The 24998-nt window shown below is 42.7% G+C and overlaps 2 protein-coding genes across 2 annotated transcripts; one reads left to right on the top strand and one right to left on the bottom strand.

The window, feature by feature from the left end:
* The first annotated feature begins 568 nt into the window (after positions 1-568).
* Positions 569-13592, top strand: LOC109467597 (5'-nucleotidase-like). Its single transcript, XM_019765615.1, has 11 exons — positions 569-782; positions 3089-3226; positions 3508-3721; positions 4898-5083; positions 6159-6362; positions 6962-7074; positions 8751-8886; positions 9835-9978; positions 10436-10557; positions 12555-12636; positions 12916-13592. The coding sequence occupies exons 1-11, from the start codon at positions 600-602 to the stop codon at positions 13101-13103; spliced, it is 1710 nt and encodes a 569-aa protein (XP_019621174.1). The 5' UTR covers positions 569-599; the 3' UTR covers positions 13104-13592.
* Positions 13593-21259: 7667 nt separating this feature from the next.
* On the bottom strand, positions 21260-24596 carry LOC109467595. The gene is given in 2 exon segments (XM_019765612.1): positions 21260-23692; positions 23694-24596. Coding segments are annotated over 2 exon segments (3336 nt in total).
* Positions 24597-24998: the final 402 nt, after the last annotated feature.

Genomic DNA, 24998 nt, shown 5'->3' with positions numbered 1-24998 from the left:
TGACAGGACAATCTATCTGTCACTAAAAAATCAAGACCATAGCATGTTCAGGACAAAAGATTAAAAAAAACGGAAGTTCTGCTGCAGTACCAAGGTCATCCACCAGGAGGCCTATGTTTGTCCTTGACCTTCGTCTTCCTAAGATCTACCAGCATACCAAATATCATCAAAATCCATAAAGGCGTTATGAAGTTATGCTGGCCGCAAATGTGCGGAAACACAAACACACAGACAGACACACACACACACAGACACACAGACACGCCAAAAACAATACCTCCATTTTTCATGGAGGTAAAAACGACGTCGACATAGGAACAATTTCATATTAATCGTATATTTCAAAGCATTTAACCCGAAATGCATGAAAAACAGTCTGCTCGTATAATCAAACCTGAAAACCGGCCAAATGACATAAAGATGTGACACGGTTTTGGCATTGGTCAATATCCGCTTTAATTGTGGCATAAGTACAGTTCACATATTAACCACAGATTGCACTTTGGACCCGATTTAACTAAATAGTGTCGCCCAGACACAAACTGGCCATGGATTGGCCATTCCCACTGACTCACCCTGTGCCTCCACACGGATCCACCATGTTCCTGAATATTTGTCTTTTCTCAGTCCTGGCGTCTGCCCAGGGTTTTGAGCTGACTGTGCTGCACACAAACGACGTGCACTCGCGGATCGAGGAGGTTGACACTACGGGCGGGAGTTGCTCTGCTGCCGAAGCCACGGCCGGAGAGTGTTACGGTGGCATGGCGAGGATGGCCGCCAAGGTAGGCAGTTACTTTAAGCCTGTTACAGGGAATGGGGGATGGTTAGTTCCCAGGGATTGATATGTTTTATTTTTTCTGCATACCTGCAATATAGGTGGTGCGTGTAACGTTAAAAATTACCTGCATCACTCAGAATTAAGGAACTAAAGACGATCACGTTAAAAACTGTAAAGAAACCGTTGCCATTATTTGTTTTACTCTTCATGATCAGTTAAAAAAGAGACCTAAGATACATTAAGATACTTAACTTTAGTCAAATAGTTTATAGAAGAACATTTTGTACGAGCTTGTACAAGGTAAAACGTGGTCATATCATGTAAGGAAACGTCGTGTCTTCACATGACTCGTCACAAAACAGCTGGACTATATGAGTATCAATTGTCGTCAGGGTAACACACCAGCTTCATGGCAGATACCGCCATTGCGTTTGGCCATTGGATTCTAGCTATATACACCGAAGCAAGGCCAAATAAAAATACTTTCTCAGTCTCAAAAATTCTGCACGAGAAAGTAGCAAATGCCAGCAAACTATACAAAGACAACATTGGGGTTAAAGTTCGAGAACAGCTCTAAGTCCGAGAATAGCTCACAACGGTAAACAAAGCCTACCGCCTCATTACCTTCCTCAGAGGGTTATGTGTACAGCAGACACCACACATAGGGGTTGCTGATTTTGTAATCGGTTATAACTTGGGGTGTGGTGCATGTATCTTTATGATAGTTGGTAGGTAGGATGAGATTGGTATAAGAAAGGTCAAGGCAAATTTAGGGTACTCTAGCACTTTTGTAAGGTACTGCAGCGGGGTGCATGTGTATGACACCTGTAGCTCATGTTGGTCTTGTGTGAAACCATATTGTTTTTACCTCCATGAAAAATGGAGGTATTGTTTTTGGCGTGTCTGTCTGTATGTCTGTCTGTCTGTGTGTCTGTGTGTCTGTGTGTGTGTCTGTCTGTGTGTGTTTCCGCAACTTTGTGGTCAGCATAACTTCAGAACGCCTTTATGGATTGCGATTATATTTGGTGAGCTGGTAAGTCTTAGGAAGACAAACGTCAAGGTCAAATATGGGCCTCCTGGTGAATGACCTTGGTACTGCAGCAGAACTTCCGGTTTTTGTATCTTTTGTCCTGAACAAGCTATGGTCTTGACTTTTTGGTGATAGATAGCTTATCCTGTCAGCAATAAGTGGCGTAAGTTTGGTCCCCCTAGCAGCTTGTTCTGGAACTGCAGGGCACTTTCTGGCGAAACCTTTAAAAGCCAATAAGTCCATATAGGAACAACGTATTTTCATGATATTTGATGTGTAGGTAGCTGAGAGAGAGATGTACATGATTAAATACAAATTATGCAAATTAGGACTTTATTTGCATAATTAATGAGGAAATTCTATGATTACAGTGTTTTACATTATACTACTTTCATACATGTAATGTATGTAACCTATGGCAGGCAGAACATCAACAGATACTAATTATGCAAATGATGACCTAATTTGCATAATTTATGCAAAAATTCTATGATTCTTAATGGTGAATAATGGTAATGTCATACTTGGGACATCTGTAAGTTAATCAAAAGTTAACATACATCACGATGCATATATCATGTTAATGCGGAGGTAATTTGTATAATTAGAGAGGAAATTTACATTTACATATCAAGCCCATATTTCATGGTGGTATGAAATCTCGGAATTCTTGTTTATGATTTTTCTTCTCTTTCTTCTTTTTCTTCTTTTTTTAAAAATTGATTCAGCCTGTTCATTTTGGGGCCTAAGGACCTGAAATTTGGTATGGAGGTACAGTGGGCAAATATCCCCAGGCGTTTTTTTTTTTTCGTTTTTGTGATACAGGATTTTAGAATGGTTTTATTTGAGCTTTTTTGGCTGTGTTATAGCAAATGTATTACTGTGTTAATGTGTGGTGTTAACCATATTTGGGCATGAGTCATCACAATAGATTGCAGGGCATCAACCAATAGGCATGCAGTTTTCCTCTATTCTTCTTGCTGATTGGCTGTTGGGATTTAACTGGGTTAACTTCATTAACACCTGCACAGAGCCATTCCATACTGACAGTATATCTGTATTCAAGTGTTTTGGTAGGTATTTCAAGCTTTCCTGCTTCAGCATTGGAATGCGGGGCATAAACGCTTCTTTTTATCTTGAAAATCATGCTATGGGTCCACTAGCTAATAGAGACTCCAATCTGGCAGAATTGGTATTTTTTCTGATAAGAGTAGCTATGGTCACGCGTGGTCTTGCAAGATAAGGTAGAGCTAGATCCCGCTTTGTTTGTGACTGCACAGGTTAGGGAAATACGTCATTACGATGACAACGCGCTGCTGCTTGACGGAGGGGACCAGTTCCAAGGAACGCCGTGGTTTACGGAGTTTCACGGCCTCGCCTCCTCGCGGTTCATGAACAAACTGCAGTACAACGCCATGGTAAGTTATTTATGTTAATCATCACTGAAATAATAGCTATAGGGTGCAATTTTACACTGAAAACTGTTATTTTTCTGTTTCTCCTTCTTCCTCTTCAAATACAAAATGTCGCTAACGCAGGACTAAACGTCAGTTACCATGGTAATTGGAAATTGTAGCAGAAACACTGTGTTGTTTGGTCATACAATGTAGCAGGACAGAGCTAGGGGGCGGTTCAAAACATTTAATTTCTTAGCTTGTTCGTGGTGCTTCAAGTTAGAAATGCTTCCTTTTTTTCCAAGTCGGCAGGAAACCACGACTTTGACAACGGAGTTGCGGGTATTGTTCTCTTTCTACTGAACGTGACGTTTCCTGTGTTGGCCTGTAACATCGACGCCTCCAGAGAGCCGACAATGCAGGGTCTCATCCTGCCTTCTGTTGTCCTGGACATAGGAGAGGAGAAGGTCGGGATAGTCGGATACATCACCAAAAACACACCAGTTTTTTCTCCAACAGGTCAGTAATATTACTGAACTATTCTTCACCTATGAAGAATGTTTAGCACAGTACGGTAACTTTCATCAACATTTATGATCAGATCAAGCTATCTAATCGACATATCTATTTTACACAAATTCACTGAGTTCAGCAATCCAGTGTAATTAAGAGTAAAGTTTAACGCACAGTACAAGCTGCCTAGTGGTAACAATGTCTTCTGCTTTATAGAACACTAGTTATTGTACTATAATAATACTAGTACATGTAATACAAATACTGTAGACCCTAGACAAGTTTTGCGTATCCGTGAAGAATTGAAATGATTAATACTTTGTCATTCCTGAAATCATGTTATTTTTGATGATTATTATGGGTTCACCACACCACGAAGTGGTGGTGAACCCATATTGCTTTTTCTGATGTTTCTTCTCCTCCTCCTTCTCCTTCTCCTCCTTCTCCTGCCATTTTTTAAATGGATTCAGCTTCTTCATTTTAGGGCCCAAGGTCCTGAAATTTGGTATGGAGGTACAGTGGGCAAATACCCCTAGGCGTTTTTTAAATTATTGTGATACAGGCTTTTAGAATGGTTTTATTTGAGTTTTTTGGCTGTGTTATAGCAAATGTATTACTGTGTTAGTGTGCCTTGTTTACCACGTTTGGGCATGAGTCATCACAATGGAATGCAGGGCATCAACCAATAGGCATGCAGCTTTCCTCTATACTTCTTGCTGATTGGCTGTTGGGATTTAACTTGATTAACACCTGCACAGAGCATTTCCACCTGCACAGAGCATTTCTTGCTGATTGGCTGTTGGGATTTGACTTGATTAACACCTGCACAGAGCATTTCCATACTGACAGTATGTCTTTATTCAAGTGTTTTGGTAGGTATTTCAAGCTTTTCTGCTCCAGCATTGGAATGCGGGGCATGAACGTTTTTTTTTTTTTTGAAAATCAACAGTTTGCATTATGCAATTAAAAATCCTAACCAATAAAGTAGGGAATAGCTATCCAACTGTTGTTTTAGTTGTATGTTACTTCATATTATAGTTATATCAATGTAAATCATTGTTTTCCCTTGTGTTTCTCATTCTTTCCCTGCCATGTCGTAAAATGTGGTGAACCCATCGCTATATTTGCTCCAAAGCAAATATTGGCCTTTCTAGTTAATTTATTTTTTCCAAAATTTCTTAGGCAACCTGGTTTTCCTGGACGAGGTGGAATCGGTGCAAGCGGAAGTGACGAAGCTTCTAGGTCAAGGGGTCAACAAAATCATAGCCCTGGGGCATGCTGGGTACTCTAAGGACCAGGATGTGGCGCGGAGGGTGTCGGGAGTGGACGCTGTTGTGGGAGGCCACACCAACACTTTTCTGTACACCGGTAAAATGAACAACATCATCGTATTCTGACTTGTTCCACAGCAGCGCTGGCGTCACTCAAGTTTTTAAGTATTCCAAAAATGCATTTGAGTCCTGAACCCGCTAATTCATTGGTTGAAATACCTTTTGACCTATCATTATGATTTGAAATCTGAATGATTATAATTGCTTCTATGCTGCCTTGTTTCATTTTGGTTGTATGATGAGTTAGCTACGATTTCTTTTTGTTCACGATGAGTTTATCTATTTTTAATTGACCTGTGTTAGTCCATCTTTAACTCTTTTATTGTAATATCATGTCATGTAATTATATGTTAGGGTTATCCCACCAGGAATCTTTGAAAGTTGTCAATAGGCGACATGATTTTCCTGGATAAATAAATAAAACAAACAAATAAAACAAACATTGATATTTGTACACGTTACGGAATGCACCAGGCATGTAGTGCACAGCCAGCATCGCAGTCGTCTGTCATCCCATCATTTTTTTGCAAAGCTATTATCCTGCGGCAATACGTTAGCATTACAACATAGTTATAATATAGCTCTGCATTGGAGAAAGTTGTCTTTAAAAAAGCTGTAACAAACCAAAGCAATAGCGCAATGCCTGCCTGTCCTTGGTGCTGAACACCATCAACATACTAGTATATGAGCGAACGTATCTTTTCCTGACGAACAGCTCAAGACCTGTCCTTACAATAAAGTTTATCAAACCCTGTGAAAATAAAATCTACTGACGAACGGCGTTATTTATAAAGTTATCTCGGTGTACGAGAAAGAATTGAGAGAAATAGCGTTTTAGAGAGTCACGAGTTTCACATTGATCACAGGGAGCATGTTCCGGAGCTAGGTTGGTCGCGCTTTCGGCTAATATAAACTTCGGCCCGAGGGTAAAATCTAAAAAAAAAAACATTTTGGCGACCCCCCCCCCCCAAAAAAAGAGCAAATTTCATTGTTTTGCCATAATATCGTAAGGTCACAAGGTTGCAATTTTCACTATTTTTACTAATATTTAATATCGTTAACCAACAAATATGAGCTTTTACACTCTTTACCACATGTGTTCCCAATACAAGGTGCACCTCCATCGTCAGAGATCCCTCTAGGCCCCTACCCACTGATTGTACACTCCGAGGTGGACCCCGGTCGGCAGGTGCCGGTAGTACAGGCCTACGCCTACGGTAAATACCTCGGGTACCTCCGCCTGACGTTTGACGGCAGAGGGGACCTGGTGAGGTGGAGCGGCAACCCTATTCTTCTCGACAACTCCGTGCCTAAGGGTGAGTATGGTATGGACATCTTACCATACGTTTTCAGGTTACTGAACGATGGTTCTATGTATTATCAAATACTAGTAGTATATAATATTATTATGGGATGTACAAAGTTTTTACAGCGCAACATTTAGAGGGTTAAGCGGCTGCTATACAGATGCCATTGTCGTAGATGCTATATTTGCCTGTAAAGCTTTTAAATGAATTAAATGATGCTTCTTTGCAGCTTCATGAATAAAAGCATGGTCTATTTCAGTAAAACATTGAAGCCTGAAATACGTTTCACTTACATAAATTCACTTTATATCTTTATTTATACTTTATGTCTACGGTTCAGTTTTGCTGTGTTGAATTTCTTTATAAATGCTGAAGGCATGTTTCCGCACGTGTGACGTAAGCAGTGGGTCAAAGTTCGTCGGAATATGGTGCCACTCCCGTCCCTGTTGAGAGAAGGTTGGTATACCTTGGTGTAGACTGAGACGGGGGTCGGGTCAAACTTCCGACAAACTTAGACCCAGTGCTGACATCACATGTGCGAAAAAAACACCTACCTACAGCACCACAGTCCGATAACTGACGAATAGTTTTCTTTTAAAATGTCGAAGATCCCGAAGTGCTGGAGATGGTGACAGATCTTAAGAAAAGATTAAACCATACCAAGGAGGTGATCGGCAGAACCAACGTTTTCCTCCAAGGAGTTTACGAAACCTGCACGGTGGTAAGATTAGCGAACCAGATGTTTACTGAGTTAACTTCAAAACTTAACAGTCGTCTGTTGTAGTTTTTTTTTATTGAAACAACAAAATACAAGACATGGTACAAGACACAGAGGTGGATACTCTAGCCGAAGCTAATATTAATCACACCCCTGACATAGAATACAAATTACAGGTATAACAATGACAATACAACAAGTGAGCGTTCGTATATACAAAGCTAACGGCAATATAAATCATTAGGCAACTGTAAACCGTTGGGTATTAAGTATAAAGGTTTGAGTAAGGATCAGAATTTTTTTGTTAACGTCAAGACGTAGAAGGGGCGAACCCCTCAGTAAAAGATTAATACTGGCTTGGTCAGACAAGTTGCGCAAGTCAAAAGTAGAGTCTACTAGGCTCTGTAAGTTGCTGAGAAGGGTCACTCTATGCAAGTTGTATACAGGGCAGTGCAAAAGGAAATGTACAATGTCTTCGCATTTAGACCCACAGGTACAGGCAGAACTAAGAACTAAATTACGTTGATATAAACTATGATTTAAGCTGCAGGTCCCAATGCGGAGTCGAGTAAGGAGGGCGCAAGGGTACCGGGGGCCGTGACTAAAATGCGGATAAAGGGCAGGACGTACTAACTTAACTAAATGTTTTTTAAAAAGTGAAAGATTAAGAGAACGAACATCTACATCAAGACTATTCCAGTGTTGCGTTGCATATGTTGTAGTTCAAGAATAAAATAGTTCGGAATAAAAAAAAACACCTAAATCGCAGAAAATCAAACATGCATGAGTCTTGCTAAGAGATATGTGTCAAAATAGAGGCAACAATATGGCTCATGTTCAGATATTTCATAGAATACAGTACATCCTGAATTTGACGATCTTATCCATTCGACGATTCAGTGGCTTGCGTGAACGACCTACGTGAAGAAAAGGTCAACTGCAGTTAAAATTGGAATTCTAGAGGTTCTCTCATTCCTGTTTTGTACACTGAACTAAAGCGACGGTCACAACCCGCCGTACGTGCTTCTGCGTGCTGTCTACGTGCAAAAACGTGGGCAAACGTAGGGCATCCGTGCGTGGTGAGTACCACCTCCGTACGGAATCCTGGGGATTTGGGAGCACGCAGACACGCCGTAGAACTTTAAGTGCATGTAAAACTTTTTCTACGTGCGGTCTGCGGATTCACCACCCGTGCGTGCGAGTACGGGCGACGTGCTTGCCCGGTACGTGCCGTGCGAAAGAAGCACGTGTGATTACGGCCTCCTTACGATAAAGTTGCAATCGCACAGAGATCGTACGTTGTAAGCACGTATAACTCACTTACCACTTGCGCAACGTACAATGCACGCAACCGCTCACTGCCAGACGTAACGTGCAGACCACACTCTTACACCTTGCGCAACCGTGCGATTGACGTGCGAGTGACGTGCGTCGACGCCACTCCTTCCCTACGTTTTCAGAAAAAACGTAGCAGACGTAGCCTCCCATAAAACGTACGGGCAAAAAGCACGTACGGCGGGTTGTGACCGTAGCTTAAAGGTCCACAGTACGGTCGAAATGAACCGGGAGAGGGGTGTACTTTTACGTGCACGTTTATCATTATCTCTATTGTAAGGAATAAATTTATACAGCTAATTAACAGAATAATTATGCTACAATTGTTTTTCTAATCCTCCCAGATGGAGTGTAACATGGGGAATCTGATCACGGACGCCATGGTGCACCAAAACATCAAGTATCCAGACGAGATGAACTGGAACGACGTGGCCATTGCAGTATACAACAGCGACAGCATAAGGGCATCAATGCGGATAGGTGAATCATTTTAGATCAAGTATTTTTAATCTCATCTCCCCTTATTTATCCCTTAATCCACTATCACACATTCAGAACATTCTCCAAATTGGACACAAACCAAAAAAAGACAAAGGTTTGTTGTTCGGGAGCAATCTGCCTAAACTAAGGCCGCGCCTAACTTTCGATATGATTCGAATCAGATTTGAGTTATATCTGAGTCAATCTTGACTGCCAACCACGCATCATCACTGCCCACTTACTCCCGACCACCAGCTAACCAGTCCACAAACATAGCCCAACCTCCTGTCCACTATTCAATGTTTTTTAAACCTCCGGCTGCCGCAGACGGAGTATTCGTATCCAACCTCACTGAACACTCACTAACTACAGGCGACCTTGCTTACGACTTACTCCCAACCATGCTTGGGAGGGAGTTTGGCAGTGATCGGGAGGCCACATTCGGCAATACATGTATGAGTGACAGGGCTTTAGTGTAAATTATTCAGCCGTTCATCTGTTCACACTAATGTGTAGTATTTTAGTACATATTTGTATACTTCTTCTTCTTCTTCTTAACTACCCTCGAACGACCCCTGTACAGGGTATCACTGAGGGGGGGAAGCGGTGCGTGGGTTATGGCAGGGCGGCTTCTGCCCTGGCCTTAAAACCCTCTGCTGTCGGTGACCTCACCACTGGGCCCGGCAGCTGATTCCACTCGCTTACCATGCGGGGGGAAAAAGAAAACTTAAAACAGTCTTTACGTGCTGCGAAATAGCTGGTATTTGTAATCATGGCTACCTCTGGTTCTTTTTGGGCAGGTTTCAGGTATTTGTCATAAGGAATATTACAGGTAAAGGTATACAGTGTCCTGTTTTATATCCATTAGACCACGTGTAGTCGATATTTTGTGCATGTATATACATACAATAGCAATTATACAATTGTTTTCATCTCATTCTTTTAAAGGTGTGATTGATATAGAATCGGTACTGTTTACCCTACCCTTTGGAAACACGTTTGACATCGTGGAACTGAGGGGTGAACACCTGCACGAAGCGTTCGAACACTCCGGGTCGAGGTGGTCTTCGGGGGAGTTCTTGCAAGTTTCAGGTGATTTTAAATCTGCATTAGGCCACAGCATAGACCGGTGCAGTGGCCAAGTGGGTAGAGTGTTCGCCTTGCATTCGGTAGGTCGTGAGTTCGATCCCCGGCCGAGTCATACCAAAGACTTTAAAAATGGTACATACTGCTTTCTCTGCTTAGCAGTCATCAGTTGGGAAAGAGTATGGGAGTTAAACTGATGGGAGTTAAACACACACCACTACCAGTGGACTAGCCCCCTGCTGTAGTGACTTGTGTGTGTGGCCCAGGGCTAATGAACGGAGATGGGCGCCGCCCTATGCGTCACTTGACGCGGGAATGCTCTTTAACTTTAACTTTTAACTTAGGCCACAGCAAGTTAAGTTTATGGGTGACATCACATATACACATCCACCATCACATATGCAAGGAATGAAATATATCACTGAATTAAAGTAAAAGACATAACATCTACCACAAACTACAGGAATATTGGTTAAATACGACCTGACCAAACCCCGGGGCAGCAGGGTGGTATCTCTGGAGGCCCGGTGTACCCGCTGTGATGTTCCCGAGTTTACACCCGTACAGACAGACGCTGTCTACAAGGTACAATCTTAATGCTGCGTTATGTAACATTAGGACGATACATATAGAATACAACACGGGGTATTCCGTATCGCCCGAGGTACCAGCCCGACCGCGCGTCGGATCGCCCGACGGCCGAAGGCCGGAGGGAGATCCGATCCGCGGGAGGGCTGGGACCGAGGGTGATGCGGAATACACCGTGTTGTATTTTATTTATGTCATACCCACCCAAGAAAACACGCCTTTCAATGCAAAATGAGCAGAAAGTTGGTGTCCTTAAACCCAAAAAGTGCAACAACATCAATTCCAACGTCCGAATTTTGCATTCGAATTTTCGAAAGCGTTGCACGCGGTTAGGGCGAAACGCGTTCGAATCGTTCTATGGAACATTTGGAAGCCCCGGGCCGTACGCGTTAAGAAGCCCCGGGCCGTACCGCTAGTTACCACACGGGCCGGAACACCCGTATCGAACGTAATCGCGGCCCAGGTAGGACATAAATATAGAATACAACACGGGGTATTCCGTATCGCCCGAGGTATCGGCCCGACCGCGGGTCGGATCGCCGACGGCCGCAGGCCGGAGGGCAATCCGACTCGCGGGAGGGCCGGGACCGAGGGCGATGCGAAATACTCCGTGTTGTATTTTATTTATGTCATACCCACCCAAGAAAACGCGCCTTTATAATGCAAGATGAGCCAAAAATTGGTGCCCCTAAACCCTCAAATGCAACAACATCAGTTCCAACATTCGGATTCTGTATTCGAATTTTCGAAAGGGGCACACGCGGTTAGGGCGAAACGCGTTCGAATCGTTTTATGGAAGCCATGCAAGCGTTCGATAACGGGTTCCGGACCGGGCCGTACCGTAAAGTTATCGCGGCCCGGGTATGATATAAAAAAAGTATATTTTCTGGTTAGTTGAGGTGAGGTGCCAAGATATAGTGTGTTTAAAAGTTGGAAACACAGCTGTCAGCCATAGCATGAAAGTTCACCTGTGTTGGTACAAGTCATTATGAAATGAAGACTAAGCTTTTAACTTCCAACACTTAGATTACAGAATTGGGACTTACCCAAATTTTTGGTTGACCCCATCAACCTTGTTCACGGAATGGACCCGTCTACTCTTGAAACGTGACGTCAGAGACACGTGACCGTAGCAGCGGGTCATACGTACCAGATAACTTGTGTCGCCCCCCGTCTCTGTTCAGGGTAGGTCTGTGTCAGCCATGTTTGTTTACATTCTGGTCGTTTGTGGTGGTGCCACAACCTGGGAGCGCCTCGTGTGGGCTGTCCTGGCAAAAACTACAAATGTGTTGAAAAGAGAACGTACAATCACCCGATATTTTTTTCAATTAAAATATTTCATTTTTTTTTCAAAAGTGTTACATGATGTCCCTACCTATTTCTAGCCATCTGGTGTTATGAAAGTCAAACTGTAGTTCAACAATAGAAAAAATGCACAGATTTTCGGATGACCGTGCTGAAAAGTTTAAAAGTCTATAAATGTTCCAACACAGGCTGACCAACCCAGCAGAGGACCGCAGGTGGTGGTAGTTATACACTATGCTGCCCCTATGGCTATTGACTAGCTATGGGACTGATGGATGGATGGATGGATGGATGGATGGATGGATGGATGGATGGATGGATGGATGGATGGATGGATGGATGGATGGATGGATGGATGGATGGATTGATGGATGGATGGATTTGTAATCCGTGACCCCGCCCTCACCCTCGACCTTGTTGAAAAACAGTCATATGTATGTACGGAACAAGCTTTCGAGTTTAAATAAAGACTACTACTACTACTACTACTACTACTACTACTACTACTACTACTACTACTACTACTACTACTACTACTACTACTACTACTACATGGATGGATGGATGGAAATGTGCCAATTATATGCAAATGACACAGCACCGGAAGGTAAATTTTCCGTCGGTTGCAAGAACCCTACTTTCCTAAACCTTATTTAGTCACAGTTGGGATTTTTCTTTCTTTTTTTCAGCTGATTCTACCTTCCCACCTTGCGAACGGTGAAAGAGGCTACAGCATGATAGCGGACAACAAACTCAGCCATCACATACCAGGTATAAGTATCACATACCAATGGATCGTGAACCAGGGATCCTGTGCATATTGTCATAGATCTATGATTAGCTTTCAATCACAATTAGCAGTTCAACCAACGAGAGAATAGTAGCTCATTCAGCCAATGAGAGAGTCGCAGAATTCCCCTCAAATATTTGCATTTCGTCGTTTTTTCTAAAGGTCTAAGAAACTTCTTCTTTTAAATTTTAAAACCGTTCAGAAAATATTATGTTATAGCCATTTTGAGATAGTAAAAGTATTTTTTCCTATTTCAACAGAACTACTCGACTCAGACATGTTGATTGGTTACATCAGGGCCATGTCGCCCATCACTACTGGGCTGGACCGCCGCATTACCTTCGCCGATGAAGCGCCACCTTGCGCTTCGGGTGGAACAACATCTGTTCTCAACATGGGTTTCGTCATGGTTGTTGTTTTCCTTGAAGTGGCTTTTTCTGATTTTTGAATATGTTTTCTCTCTAAAGCAGACTATACGGCCGCGGCGGTGGCAAGGCAGTACCCATCGTAACTCCTCTGGCCAATGAGTACTGCCTTGCCACCGTATAATCTGCTTGGGCATTAATCTTTACTTCGTATCCAAATTAGTCATTAAAATCACAGTACAAGTCGTATAGGTAGTCAAATTCTGAGGTGTTAGGCTTCTTTGACAGTCAGAAAAGTCAGATCAGATTAAAAATAGCCAGACAATTATCCATAATTCGTAATTCATAAACGTAAAAAAAAGTAAATAAATGAACAATACAAAGTGACGACGGACTCACCGCCACTTGTACAACACTAGAAAGAAGTAACAAGACCAAAAATAATTGAAAATGCTTAAAGTGTAAAGTAGTTGAAATTAGACGAATAAATGGGTTATCGTTTAAATGCTACCTAAACTACCCTTGTTACTGTTTAAAGTTAAAACTTTTGGTCCAACACAAAAAAATTCTCTCACCTAGAGCTTTCGACCTGAAGCGTGTCACGTGGTTTCTTTGAAGTGTGACGTCAACACTGGGTCAAAGGTATCTGGTAGACGATGTCGGCCCCCGTCGCGGTTCAATGAAGGGTGATGGGCCCTGATGTATATGGCTTCCTTTAGCCCTGTTAAGAAATAGTGTCCAAAAACCTTACAGTGTCAAGTGAAACAAAGTGTCCGACTGACTCTATGTGGATGTGTTGGGACACCTATGAACTGACAGAGCTTGGCCGTGTATGACTGTATGTTCTTGGAACCTGATTTTTAGAGACCACGAAATTGAACAATATAATTGAGCACCACTTCATTAAAATATCTTGAGTATGGTTTGATCACCTTTTTGGTGATCTCAGGGGCAGGCCTACTGGTATATAAGTTTATGCCGTCTGCAAGAATTCTTGGAATTCTACAGGAATGTGTCTATAGGTATGTATGTGCTGTATTAAATTGAATACAACTCAAGAAACCATGTGTTATATAATTGCCTTCGACTGAAGGCTATGCCTTCGGAGAAGGCTATGAAATCGCTTTTGCACTGTTTGGCAGATTAGGCACGATAACTATTGAAGGCAAGGTCCGAGGTTCACGATTTTTGGCAGGCAGGTTGATTTGGGGGTGGCCATTGTCAAGGCTAAAAATGGGCTTCGTGGGGGGTTCCTAAGTCACTGTAGTTGACCTTGGTTTTTGGTATTTTTTCCTTGTCATCAAGATATCTCGAGTATCCTTATATGGATGTTCATGATTTTTAGTGGGCAAGTTACCGTTGAAAATGCCGAGGTCAAGTTCAAAGATGGGCCCCGTGGGGGTTTCTATGTCACTGCAGTTGACCTTTGTTTTTTGTGTTTTCTCTTGTGAGCAAGATAACTCAAGAATCTTTAAATGGATGTTCATGTTTTTTAGTTGGCAAGTTACCATTGACAATACCAAGGTCAAGTTCGGATATGGGCTTCGTGGGGGGTCCCCACGTCATTGAATTAGAAAGTACTGCAGCGAAACTTCTGGTTTTTAAATCTCGTGATCTGGACGTGCTAAGGTCATCATTTTTAGATGGTAGGTAGCTCTCGTGCTCAGAAAAAAGTGCCATAAGTTTGCGCCCCGTAGCAGCTTGTTTGGGAAATGCAGAGGCATTTGTTTGAAAATGTTTGAAGTAGGATAGCTCAAGAACTGGTTGACGGATTGTTGTTATTTTTGGTATCTCGGTAGCTTAAGTGATGCTTGACCTAATTTGCTGAATATTTTGCAAATCACGATTTAATTTACATAGTTAATGACAGAAGTCTATATATTTGCTGGGTTCTGTGATGAAACAATTAAAATGGTGGCATATGTAATCAAGAGGAAGAGATTTGCATTATGTAAATTGTGACTTAATGTGATTAATCTGTAGTAGGCTGTGTGTTGATGTAATAGAACAATTTGTATTCCCTTTATAAGTATAGGCAAGGGTTTTGTCCTTGTATATAGGACAGTGTAGTCAGGGTTAAGTAGGTTATGGTAACAAAATGACAGCAAGGGTTTAGAGTTGTTTGTTGAAATAATAGATAATAGATAGTGTGAACTAGATTCAGGTAAAAACAACACTGGCAGCGTGTAGAGTTTGTTGAAACAACAGCACCCGTGAAGTGTCCTTATAAGAAGAGTCTTATTTGTTCAGGCAACAGGCCTGACAAGTTAGTACTGTATATCAAAATAGATGCTCGTTATGACACTTTCTTTGGCGCTTTTAAAATCATATCCAGTTGGTTAAGTAACTGTTATTTTGCATATCTTATTACTTGGATGTTTAATCATTACCACCACATTCTGTGTGATTTCTATATGCTTGTCAGTAAATTTACCAATGATTACATTAGTTGCTTTTTGAAGGTTCTTGCCCCTGACTCACTAAAAACATTACCTCTTTGTTTCACAAACCACCAGCCTTTTAGCCTGACTCTTTCATCAGATCGCTTAAAGAAACTATGGGTTGTTTTCAAGGGCAAAGGGCAAATCCATGTGACACATCTGGTACACTGACTGTCTATCACATGGGCACCGTTCAATATAACATCGGGGGTGGGTGGGGTGGTAATGTCTGTGAATAATATAACATCCATATCATGGTACTATATTGTGCAAGGCATTCATAAGATGACACATAAAATACGGGGCAAGTATTCGGTTTCCAATTACACAAAAGCAAGTTGAAGTGGTGGAAAAGTTACATAGTCAGCAAGTAAAACAGGCCCTCAGCACTACATTAATTTCCACATGAGAACAGACTGAGGGCTTAATTGTCAACTTCATATGTAACTTCGTGAAGTATTTATCAATTCTTTCAATTATGTCCTGCAGGCCCAATTGTAACCTCAGTCCTGAAGTTCCAGTCCTTACCCTTGAACCCCCTTAAGTCCGGGTCTGCCTAAATACCTCAACCGACCGCGTAATGGGTTAATATGCAGTATACATGGGCCAACAACCCTTTCCAACGCTCTGGATACATTGTCTATGCTTGTATGAATGAAATTTAAAAGCATGAAGGAAGAGATCGACATCCAACTATTGAAATAAATGATCTGTCCAGCCACCCCCCCCCGAATGGGGTCAATGGAGGTCAAGCCGGTAGGCGTACGTGCTTAGCAGCTTGGATGTCAGACTGGAAAACACTCTGTATATAGCTATTATGAGTTGGTTATGATAGTATTTGTGCTTTATAAACCAGCATCTTTGCGTTCTGTTGCCTGTATAAAGCAAAATGTGTCCAGAGATTCCCCATGCAGGCCCAACGATGAATAACTTTTAAAAACTGGTAAATACGTCAGAGTTACAGTGTTTTTTCCATTCATACAAGCATAGACAATGTATCCAGATCGTTGGAGGCCGCGCCGGTTGAGGTAACGGTTGAGGTATTTAGGCATACCGTTAAGTCCTGCATTCCCGGTCCTATTTATGCTTTAGTCTTGCATTCCCGGTCCCATTTATGTTTCAGTCCTGCAGTCCCAGTGCTATTCATCACTGTATTAACTTATAAATATCATCAATAACAACAATAAACATCTACACAAAAATACTACCATATACAAACAAAAACACCCACCAAAACAATATCACACAGTCGAAGGCATGAGCCCTACGAACTCTAGTTTCATTTGTATAAGCAATGTAATAGTTAACAATAGCCCTGATAACCAACCTCGTAATTATATCTTCGTGGCATTTGGTACGTTATAAGTTGGGATTTATTATACTTGTTACCTTCGCCAAGAAGGTTATGTTTTCAGTAGCGTTTGTCTGTGTGTTTGTGTGTGAGTGTGGTTTAGCAAGATAACTCGAGAAGCAGTCGATGGATTGAAATGAAACTTGGTAGGTGGGTAGGTCTTCATAAGACCTAGAAATGAGTAGATTTTGGGCCCCCTGACGGCTTTCCTAGGTACTGCAGCTGAACTTCGGGTTTTAATATCTCATGTTCTGGACATGCTAGGGTCACGAATTTTAGTTAGTAGATGGCTCTTGGGGTAGGGAAGAAGTGACACGAGCTTGGGTCCCCTAGCGCCTTGTTCTGAAACTGCAGGAGCATTTGTTGAAAAAAATTTGAAGGACGATAACTCAAGAACCGGTTGACGTATTGTCGTGATTTTTGGTATGTAGGTAGTTGAAGTGATACTTGACATAATCAGATTGCAATTATGCAAATCAGGACCTAATTTGCATAATTACTGAGGAAATTCTATAAATCTGCTTTTTTCGATAATAGAACTATGAAACACTTGTGACATCTACTTGAATACAAGAAAAACATCTGAGGATATAGATTATGTAAATGAGGACCAAATTTGCATAACTGATGGCATATTTTTATAATTTCATAGTTGTAACTGCTGGGAATTTCATACTTGCCACATTTGGAAGTTAAGTGAAAGTGAACATCAATAAACATAATTTATTCAAATTAAGACCTCATTTGCATAATTTATGAGGAAGAGCTATAATAGCTTTTTGTTATGATAAGGCTGTCATTGGATGGAGAATATGATCAACTGATATAATCCATGCAAATGAGGCTCTTATTTACAAAATCAATGATTAAAATTGTATAATTCGTCACCCGCAAGGGTTAACATCATTTGGCGAAGGTATGAGATCGCGAAACTCTTGTTTAACTATCTTATACTTATTTGCACCAACAAAGCTTCCTCTCTCATTACTATAAAAACAGTGAAGGTCACAAATTCAGGTCGTCAACATGTGTTCTGTTATAATTGTTTTAATCATGATAATCAATTTAGTGTTCTTATACATGATAAAGGTGAGCATAAAACATATAATCGATTTTACATTAGGTACATTCTGTTAATTTTTGATTTGAATATTACCATCAATCACTTTATTTCAAGATGTCATAGTTATTATTGGATACCCTGCATTACAAATGGTTCTTGAAAAATTGTTAATAAGAATTGTCAACTTTTAGTAAGAGTATTGTAAAAATGAATGTATGAAATGAAAAGCATCTAACTGTTACTATAACAACGTACCAACCGCTGAATACTTAGCAAAAATCATGTTTATGCTGATTGTCCCTATATTGCCAGTACTTAAGTTCTGTATTATTGCTCAAACACGTACTTTTTTTCCAAGCACTTGCTACATATTGTCAGTTTTCTTCTATTAAATCACATACATGAAGTCAATTAAGTAAGACCTTCTCGTACAAAGACAATATCAGAAATATACATGTTGCAATATACATATAAAGTGATTTGTAGTACATGAAGTATTCAACACTACATACCAGAGCAACCAGTTCAATAAAAGTTTGATCAAACGTTGCTACTTGTGGTGTTATTTTGATAAGGTAGTCCAGAAAAGGATGGCTGAATAAAACCAGGACCTTGAACTGTGACTGTCAGACCCTCGCTATAATAAGTATCAATCCCTTTACCTGGAGACTGGAGTACGTAAACGGCCTGTAGATGGACGCTCGTGTTTTTCTTCCTCCGTTTCCTCACGTATTTTTATCCGAAGATTTTATTTGGATCCTCCATCAGCTTGACGAGTCAGCTATATTTTTTCCAGTGGTCATATATGTGTGATCCTTCACAGAAGCTGAAGACCGTCTCCCGAGACGAAAAGATCCCCAGGAATATTACATCAGAGTACATCAGAGAGACATGGTTGCCGCAAATTAACACCAGAAGCATTCGATAACTGTTTTGCTTTGCAGCATTCCATTGACGAGTAGTAGACCAAGTGATCCTTTTCAGCATCTGTGTTTGTTTTCGGCAGTTTGCTTAAGTTCCGTGTCATTGACCATGTTTGATACCTACTTGACTTTCAACTGGAAGGTGCACATGAGTAGTACAGTGTTTTCGACATCCCAGTATGCAGAAGGCTGCGAAATGTGGTGAAACTTTCATGTTAGATTTTTTTATCGACACTAGAGAGTCACTGCGTCTAGTTTGCCGTATGATAGAGCGTTAGTCCTTCAATATAGATCGCTTACAATGTAGTATGAATATGCATATAATATTCTACATTAGTTCTGTGTTGAACGCTTAGATAACGCAGTGCACTGTCCTCCAACCTGGATCCAACCGGTATGGATCAGAATTTTTCAGTTCTGGGCTGTATTTTTCGTAGGCGAGATTGTCATTCACAAGGTCACCCTATGCTTCTTGATTTCTTGAGGTTGGATGAAAGTTAATTGAAGACGTGTACACATGTTTGTGCGAGTTTTCTTCGACGCGACGCCATTTTATTTATTTTTTGCTCTCATACAGCTTCAAGGTCTGACAGTCACAGCTCATTGGTTCATTGCTATCAAATTTAAAGATCTTTTTCAAGAATAAAATATTTCCACCATTGGACTAGCTGCTGCTGTCACGTATCACTCTACGGTTTCTACATATTCATATCTTGTTGTTGCTACGCTTAATGGAATTCAATTTGGCTGCGAAGGTAAGTAATGTTTTAGATCCAAAGTTCTGAAGCAACGCTCTAAATTAAAACACGTTCATATCCAGCACTTTTTGTCAGCTTTCGTTTACAGATTTGTTTCTAGTTAAGAATAAAAATCCCTAGAACAAGAGTCCAAATCAAGACTCTAAAACCCCTTAGCCTACCCCCCTCCCCCGCGCATACACTCGTTAACAGTTTTATTAAAGTCCTGCTCGAATCTTACACTATTTTGCCTAAAGTGCATAATGAGGCACAATACATTCTTAGATGTCAACATTAGAGGCAAGTGACTATTACTTTAAAAATGCCTGTTACCAATGTAGGTACATTACACAACAGGTTGAATATTAATATCAATGCATATGTTATGTTCAAGTTATAACATTTTGTTTGTTAAAGTGCTAGGCTAGGAACATGGAAAAAACGCCCATGATGCTGGTTCCATGTGCCCTACACTAATGTTAAAAAACATTGCAACCAATTCAGAATGCAAGAGATTCAAATTGATATTACAGTGATTGCCAATGGTTCTTGTATTTAGATTGTGTACATTTTTTTAATTCAAAAGTATCCACGTAATGACGCTAATTTATTCTTTTTTTTTACTTTGCCGGTCAACAATGCGTTCATCAACAACAATCAAAATTGCCAAGTTAGCATTTTCTAAGAAATTACAAAATGTATGCACTTTTATCATCCATTTAAAGTTCGTGTTGAGGCATAAGATGTGCTTACATAAACGGATTCAGAGTTTGCTAATTAGTAATTCAACCAATGAGACAGATTCTGTATATCCGTGAAATATAGTATTTGCGTTTGTTTGTTTGTTTGTTTGGGGATTCTACCTTTCGGTGGAGGTGGGTGGGGCTATCTTTTGAATGGAGCGGTCGATGCAGTCTGCCGCCATGCTATCATTGGTTGACTCGCTAATTGTGTTGGATAATCAGAGTCAGTCTATTCAAACATGCAAATGTGGAGGCAACCGTGGCAGGCAGCTTCCTAACGGCATCATTTTTTTACCTCCTTGGCAAGACTTACTTTGATATCACTATAATAGTCAACCTCTTTTAGTGCAATATTGTTTCTTAGAGCAAAGTGCTACAAGACAAATACAATTTCTGCCCAAAACTTTTTGTTGGAATGAAATGCACTTCCAAAAAAGACGATTTTGATTTAATACGTTTTTATTAAGCATTGCTTTTTGTACCAGTATGTTTTTTTTTACTCAAACCAAACTCGGGTGACGTATAGGATACAATTTGTACAATTTTATAATGTATTGCAGCCACAAAAAGATTAGTCAATCTACATTTCCAATATATAAAAACCCTAGTCCTGCGGTGTCCAACGATTGTTGGGTTGCACATACCATTCATATAGCACCATTTATAGGTACGATTGGGAGGTATTTCTCGCGCAACGCATCACACCGCAGCGAAACGCAAGGAATGCGGAAGAATGGGGCAAAAAAAGTCGGGTTTATAACTTGATTAAGAAATATTGTGTAAAAGATGCCAAAAGGTCAAGGTTTTGATTTTGTGACAAAATGCATTGTGTTCAATAACAACTTGGCAAGCTTCTGCCTCTTAGAAAACAAGAATTTAGTCTGTGAGAAACTAATTTCTGCACCCTGAAATAAAAATCGAAGGTGGTTAGCTAGAGGCAACGAGGGAATAGGTACTGCGAGAATGATGGTTAATTTGCTATCATGTGTTACGGGTTCCCTCCCCTGGGATCTCCCATGGCCAGTAGGTGTTAGGCGGTGTGACGGTGGGGAGGGACACACGCTGTGCTGTGTTACGGGTTCCCTCCCCTGGGATCTCCCACGGCCAGTAGGTGTTAGGTAGTGTGACGGTGGGGAGAGACACACGTCGCCGTGTGAAACAGGTTCCCTCCCCTGGGATCTCCCATGGCCAGTAGGTGTTAGGTAGTGTGGCGGTGGGGAGGGGCACAGGCTGTGGTGTGTTACAGAGTCCCTCCCCTGGGATCTCCCATGGCCAGTAGGTGTTAGGTAGTGTGACGGTGGGGAGAGACACACGTCGCCGTGTGAAACTGGTTCCCTCCCCTGGGATCTCCCACGGCCAGTAGGTGTTAGGTAGTGTGGCGGTGGGGAGGGGCACAGGCTGTGGTGTGTTACAGAGTTCCTTCCCTGGGATCTCCCATGGCCAGTAGGTGTTAGGTAGTGTGACGGTGGGGAGAGACACACGTCGCCGCGTGAAACTGGTTCCCTCCCCTGGGATCTCCCATGGCCAGTAGGTGTTAGGTAGTGTGACGGTGGGGAGGGGAGCACGCTGTGCTGTGTTACGGGTTCCCTCCCCTGGGATCTCCCATGGCCAGTACGTGTTAGGTAGTGTGACGGTGGGGAGGGACACACGCTGTGCTGTGTTACGGGTTCCCTCCCCTGGGATCTCCCATGGCCAGTAGGTGTTAGGTAGTGTGACGGTGGGGAGGGACGCACGCCGTGGTGTGATACGGGTTCCCTCCCCTGAGATCTCCCATGACCCCGTCCCGGATGTACCAGGGGATGTGAGGAAGGCGATGTGAGCCTCCGTGACCTCCTGACCTCTCGACAGAATCGCATCTGTGACGTTGACGTACGTCCTCACACTTTGGTCGATAGCCTGGGATAACAAACCTGTCCTCAGATTTCTACGGGCTCTTATACCCTGGGCATCGATGGCCATTCTGTAAACGCTATCACCCTGAGCATTTGTCTGTTCAGCTGACCCATATGTGGCCATGGATCTTCCAGACCGGTGTCTGTTGGAAGTAATTGTGACATCCCGGAAGGCCTGTCTGTTTTGGCCCCTATTTCTGACAACATGAAGCGAAAACCCTGCAGGATCAGCATAGAAAGGCATGGGGCCGCTCTCATCGTCATCTGGGATCTCACTGTAGGTATGGTGTGGGACAGGCAGGGGGCGCTGTGCAGCAGTTGCATGTTCTGTGATCTCCCAGGGTGTGCGCGGGAGAGCCGGCAGAGGGCGCTGTGCAGCGGCCATGTGATCTGGGATCTCACAGTAGGTGGGTTCAATGGACTGTAGAACAACCGGCAATGACCTACAGGATGCGGTATCGTGTGGAGCGCCGCCGGGCTCACGAGTGCGTGCAGGGAGGGAGGCTGACCGGACCATCACTTCCTCGTGCGGGAGACTCGGCAGGGGCCTCTGAGCACAAGCTACGTCATCTGGAATCTCGCTGTAAGTAGGTTTGACGGAGTGCAGGGCAGCGGGCAATGATATACAGGAAACTGAGCTATCCGACGCCATCTTGCCTGACCATGCAGGGAGGGAAGCAGACCGAAGCAAGCCGGGGAAAGCAACCCCAGGCGGGACGGTCCAGACATGTGCATCGTCACTGTCCCTCTCATCCTCGCTCGTCCTTTTGGAGCACAGCTTCAATACCAACACTAGAAGGGACGACAAGACCAGACCGACCAATGCTGAAACTGCAACAACAGATATGAGAACATGATCTGTTGCCGGAGGCACCTCTGGTCCAGGTGCCGTTCTTACCTGCAGTGTAGAGTTTTCTACCATTTCTGAAGATGTGTAGTCTTTCTCTGTATGTCCAGTGTAGTGTGTCAGGCTGATGGAGTGGTCAGTGTGTGTTCCGTAAGTGGCTGCTGTCTGTGTCGGACCATGGTTCTGGGAAGTGGCGAACGGCAGCTCCGTGCGTTCATCTTTGGTGAGCAGAATGCATGTGATGTTCTTTGCATTGTCATGGTTGGCGTTTGCATGGGGCGTGTGTGTGTGGCCGTACCCAGACTCCGTGGTGGTGAGTGTGTTTGTGTCTTGTGTCTGGACAAACGACATGCCAACACCTTCAAAGGTTGAATTCCCTGTGGACAAGGAAACCAGTCGGAAGTATGAACTTCCACCTAGTTCCATTGCGATGCCTTCATCGTATTCCCACACCTGCCTGCACTGCTCAAGCGCGTTCGTCTCCAGTTTGTCTGTCAGAGAGTCGTCAGTGGCCAGTACAACTACAGGGGGCTGGATGGAGATCATCTTCAGAGAACTATCCAAATTTCCACATGCAAATGACCTGGGAATGATGTTATAAGGCACCTTCTTAGATGAATCGAACATCCACCAAAACGAGAGTTCAGGGGTTACCCCACTGCGGCTGACACAGCTTGAAGAGGAACCTGGGCACCACAACAGCCAATGTTGTTAACCCTCTCATGGCATTGGCTAACCGATATAGGCTCCATATCATCTCATGTGGCTTTGCATCATGAACAGATGACAGCATACCACTGCTGACATGGAGACTTCTCAGCCGAGACTGTCCCCGGAACACATCTTCATCCAAACTCCACAGATCATTACCACTCAGATCTATCCAGCTCGGCTGTATGTGTTGGAATGACCCAGGGGCAATGCTTTTGATTTCATTCAACCCCAGGTTGATGATCATGATACTTTTCAGTCCAAAGAGCCATCCAGGGTCTACAACCTGCAACAGATTGTTATGTAGATCCAAGAGAAACAGACGGGTCAGGTTGGCGAAGCTCCCTGGCTCTATCTGCGTGATGTAGTTGTTGGACAAAGTCAGACTGAGGAGATTCTCCAAGCCAGTGAACCAGGTCTTCTTGACATTTGTCAACTTGTTAGAATCTAGGGACAGTGTTACGAGAGCGGAGAACCCAGCAAAGGTGTTGTTCTTCACACCAGTCATCTTTGCATCCACCAAGGCCAAAGTGAGGACCACAGAATGATCAAGCGGGGCCAGACTGTTTCCCGACAGGAGGTGGAATGGATGCCCCCTTATTGCAACATGTCGGGCCCCAGCAAGGAAAGAGAAAGGACTTACAGGAGCAACACCCTCTTTCAGGACCCCACACATGACACATGTGCCCGACACTTCCATCTGTCCCACCTTGCCATCGAGAGGCACACACACTCGCCATCCAGCTACCTTACACTGAGGAGTAGGAGGGGCAATTGAAGCTGCGCAGGGAGCTACGAACAGGAAGAAGCACAACATGGCTGCGTTCTCCCTCGCACCGCCCCCAACCCTTGCATGCATCCTGGTCATTCCTTTCAATATCTTTCATGCGAGAAGCTCAACATTCACCTCTGTACTTCACTCACCTGTGTACTTGGTCCGCAAATAAGTGTAGTCAATGGCGGACTCTCAGTCAGCTAAGCACGTTTCCGTAACAAGCTGCTTGCTCAAGCGGCGTCTGTACGTACTTATATATTTACCAGACTAATAGCGTCTTGATGTTATGTTTATGGATATAGCGATTGCCGTATTAGGGTTTGTTATTCTACAAGAGCTGCGCAGAATCATGGTTCCTGATATGCAGACTAATCTTATGAAGTAGCTAATGACTAGTAAGTAAGTAATATCACGCTTGCTGAACTGTATGTTTTCAAAACAAAACGATCGGGACAGTGCGTTTGTAATTGTTTTAGATTTGGGGGAAATTTCCGG

This window comes from Branchiostoma belcheri, unplaced genomic scaffold, assembly GCF_001625305.1.
Source record: "Branchiostoma belcheri isolate BF01 breed outbred unplaced genomic scaffold, Haploidv18h27 scaffold182, whole genome shotgun sequence".
Lineage (NCBI taxonomy): Eukaryota > Metazoa > Chordata > Leptocardii > Amphioxiformes > Branchiostomatidae > Branchiostoma > Branchiostoma belcheri.
The sequence above is the reverse complement of the archived record's forward strand: the minus strand, read 5'-3'. Positions and strand labels throughout refer to the sequence as shown.

Coding starts and splice junctions, on each gene's coding strand:
- LOC109467597 (XM_019765615.1), top strand. CDS start 600: ATGTTCCTGAATATTTGTCTTTTCTCAGTCCTGGCGTCTGCCCAGGGT. Junction 783..3,088: donor TGGCGAGGATGGCCGCCAAG/GTAGGCAGTTAC, acceptor GTGACTGCACAG/GTTAGGGAAATACGTCATTA. Junction 12,637..12,915: donor ACTCAGCCATCACATACCAG/GTATAAGTATCA, acceptor CTATTTCAACAG/AACTACTCGACTCAGACATG.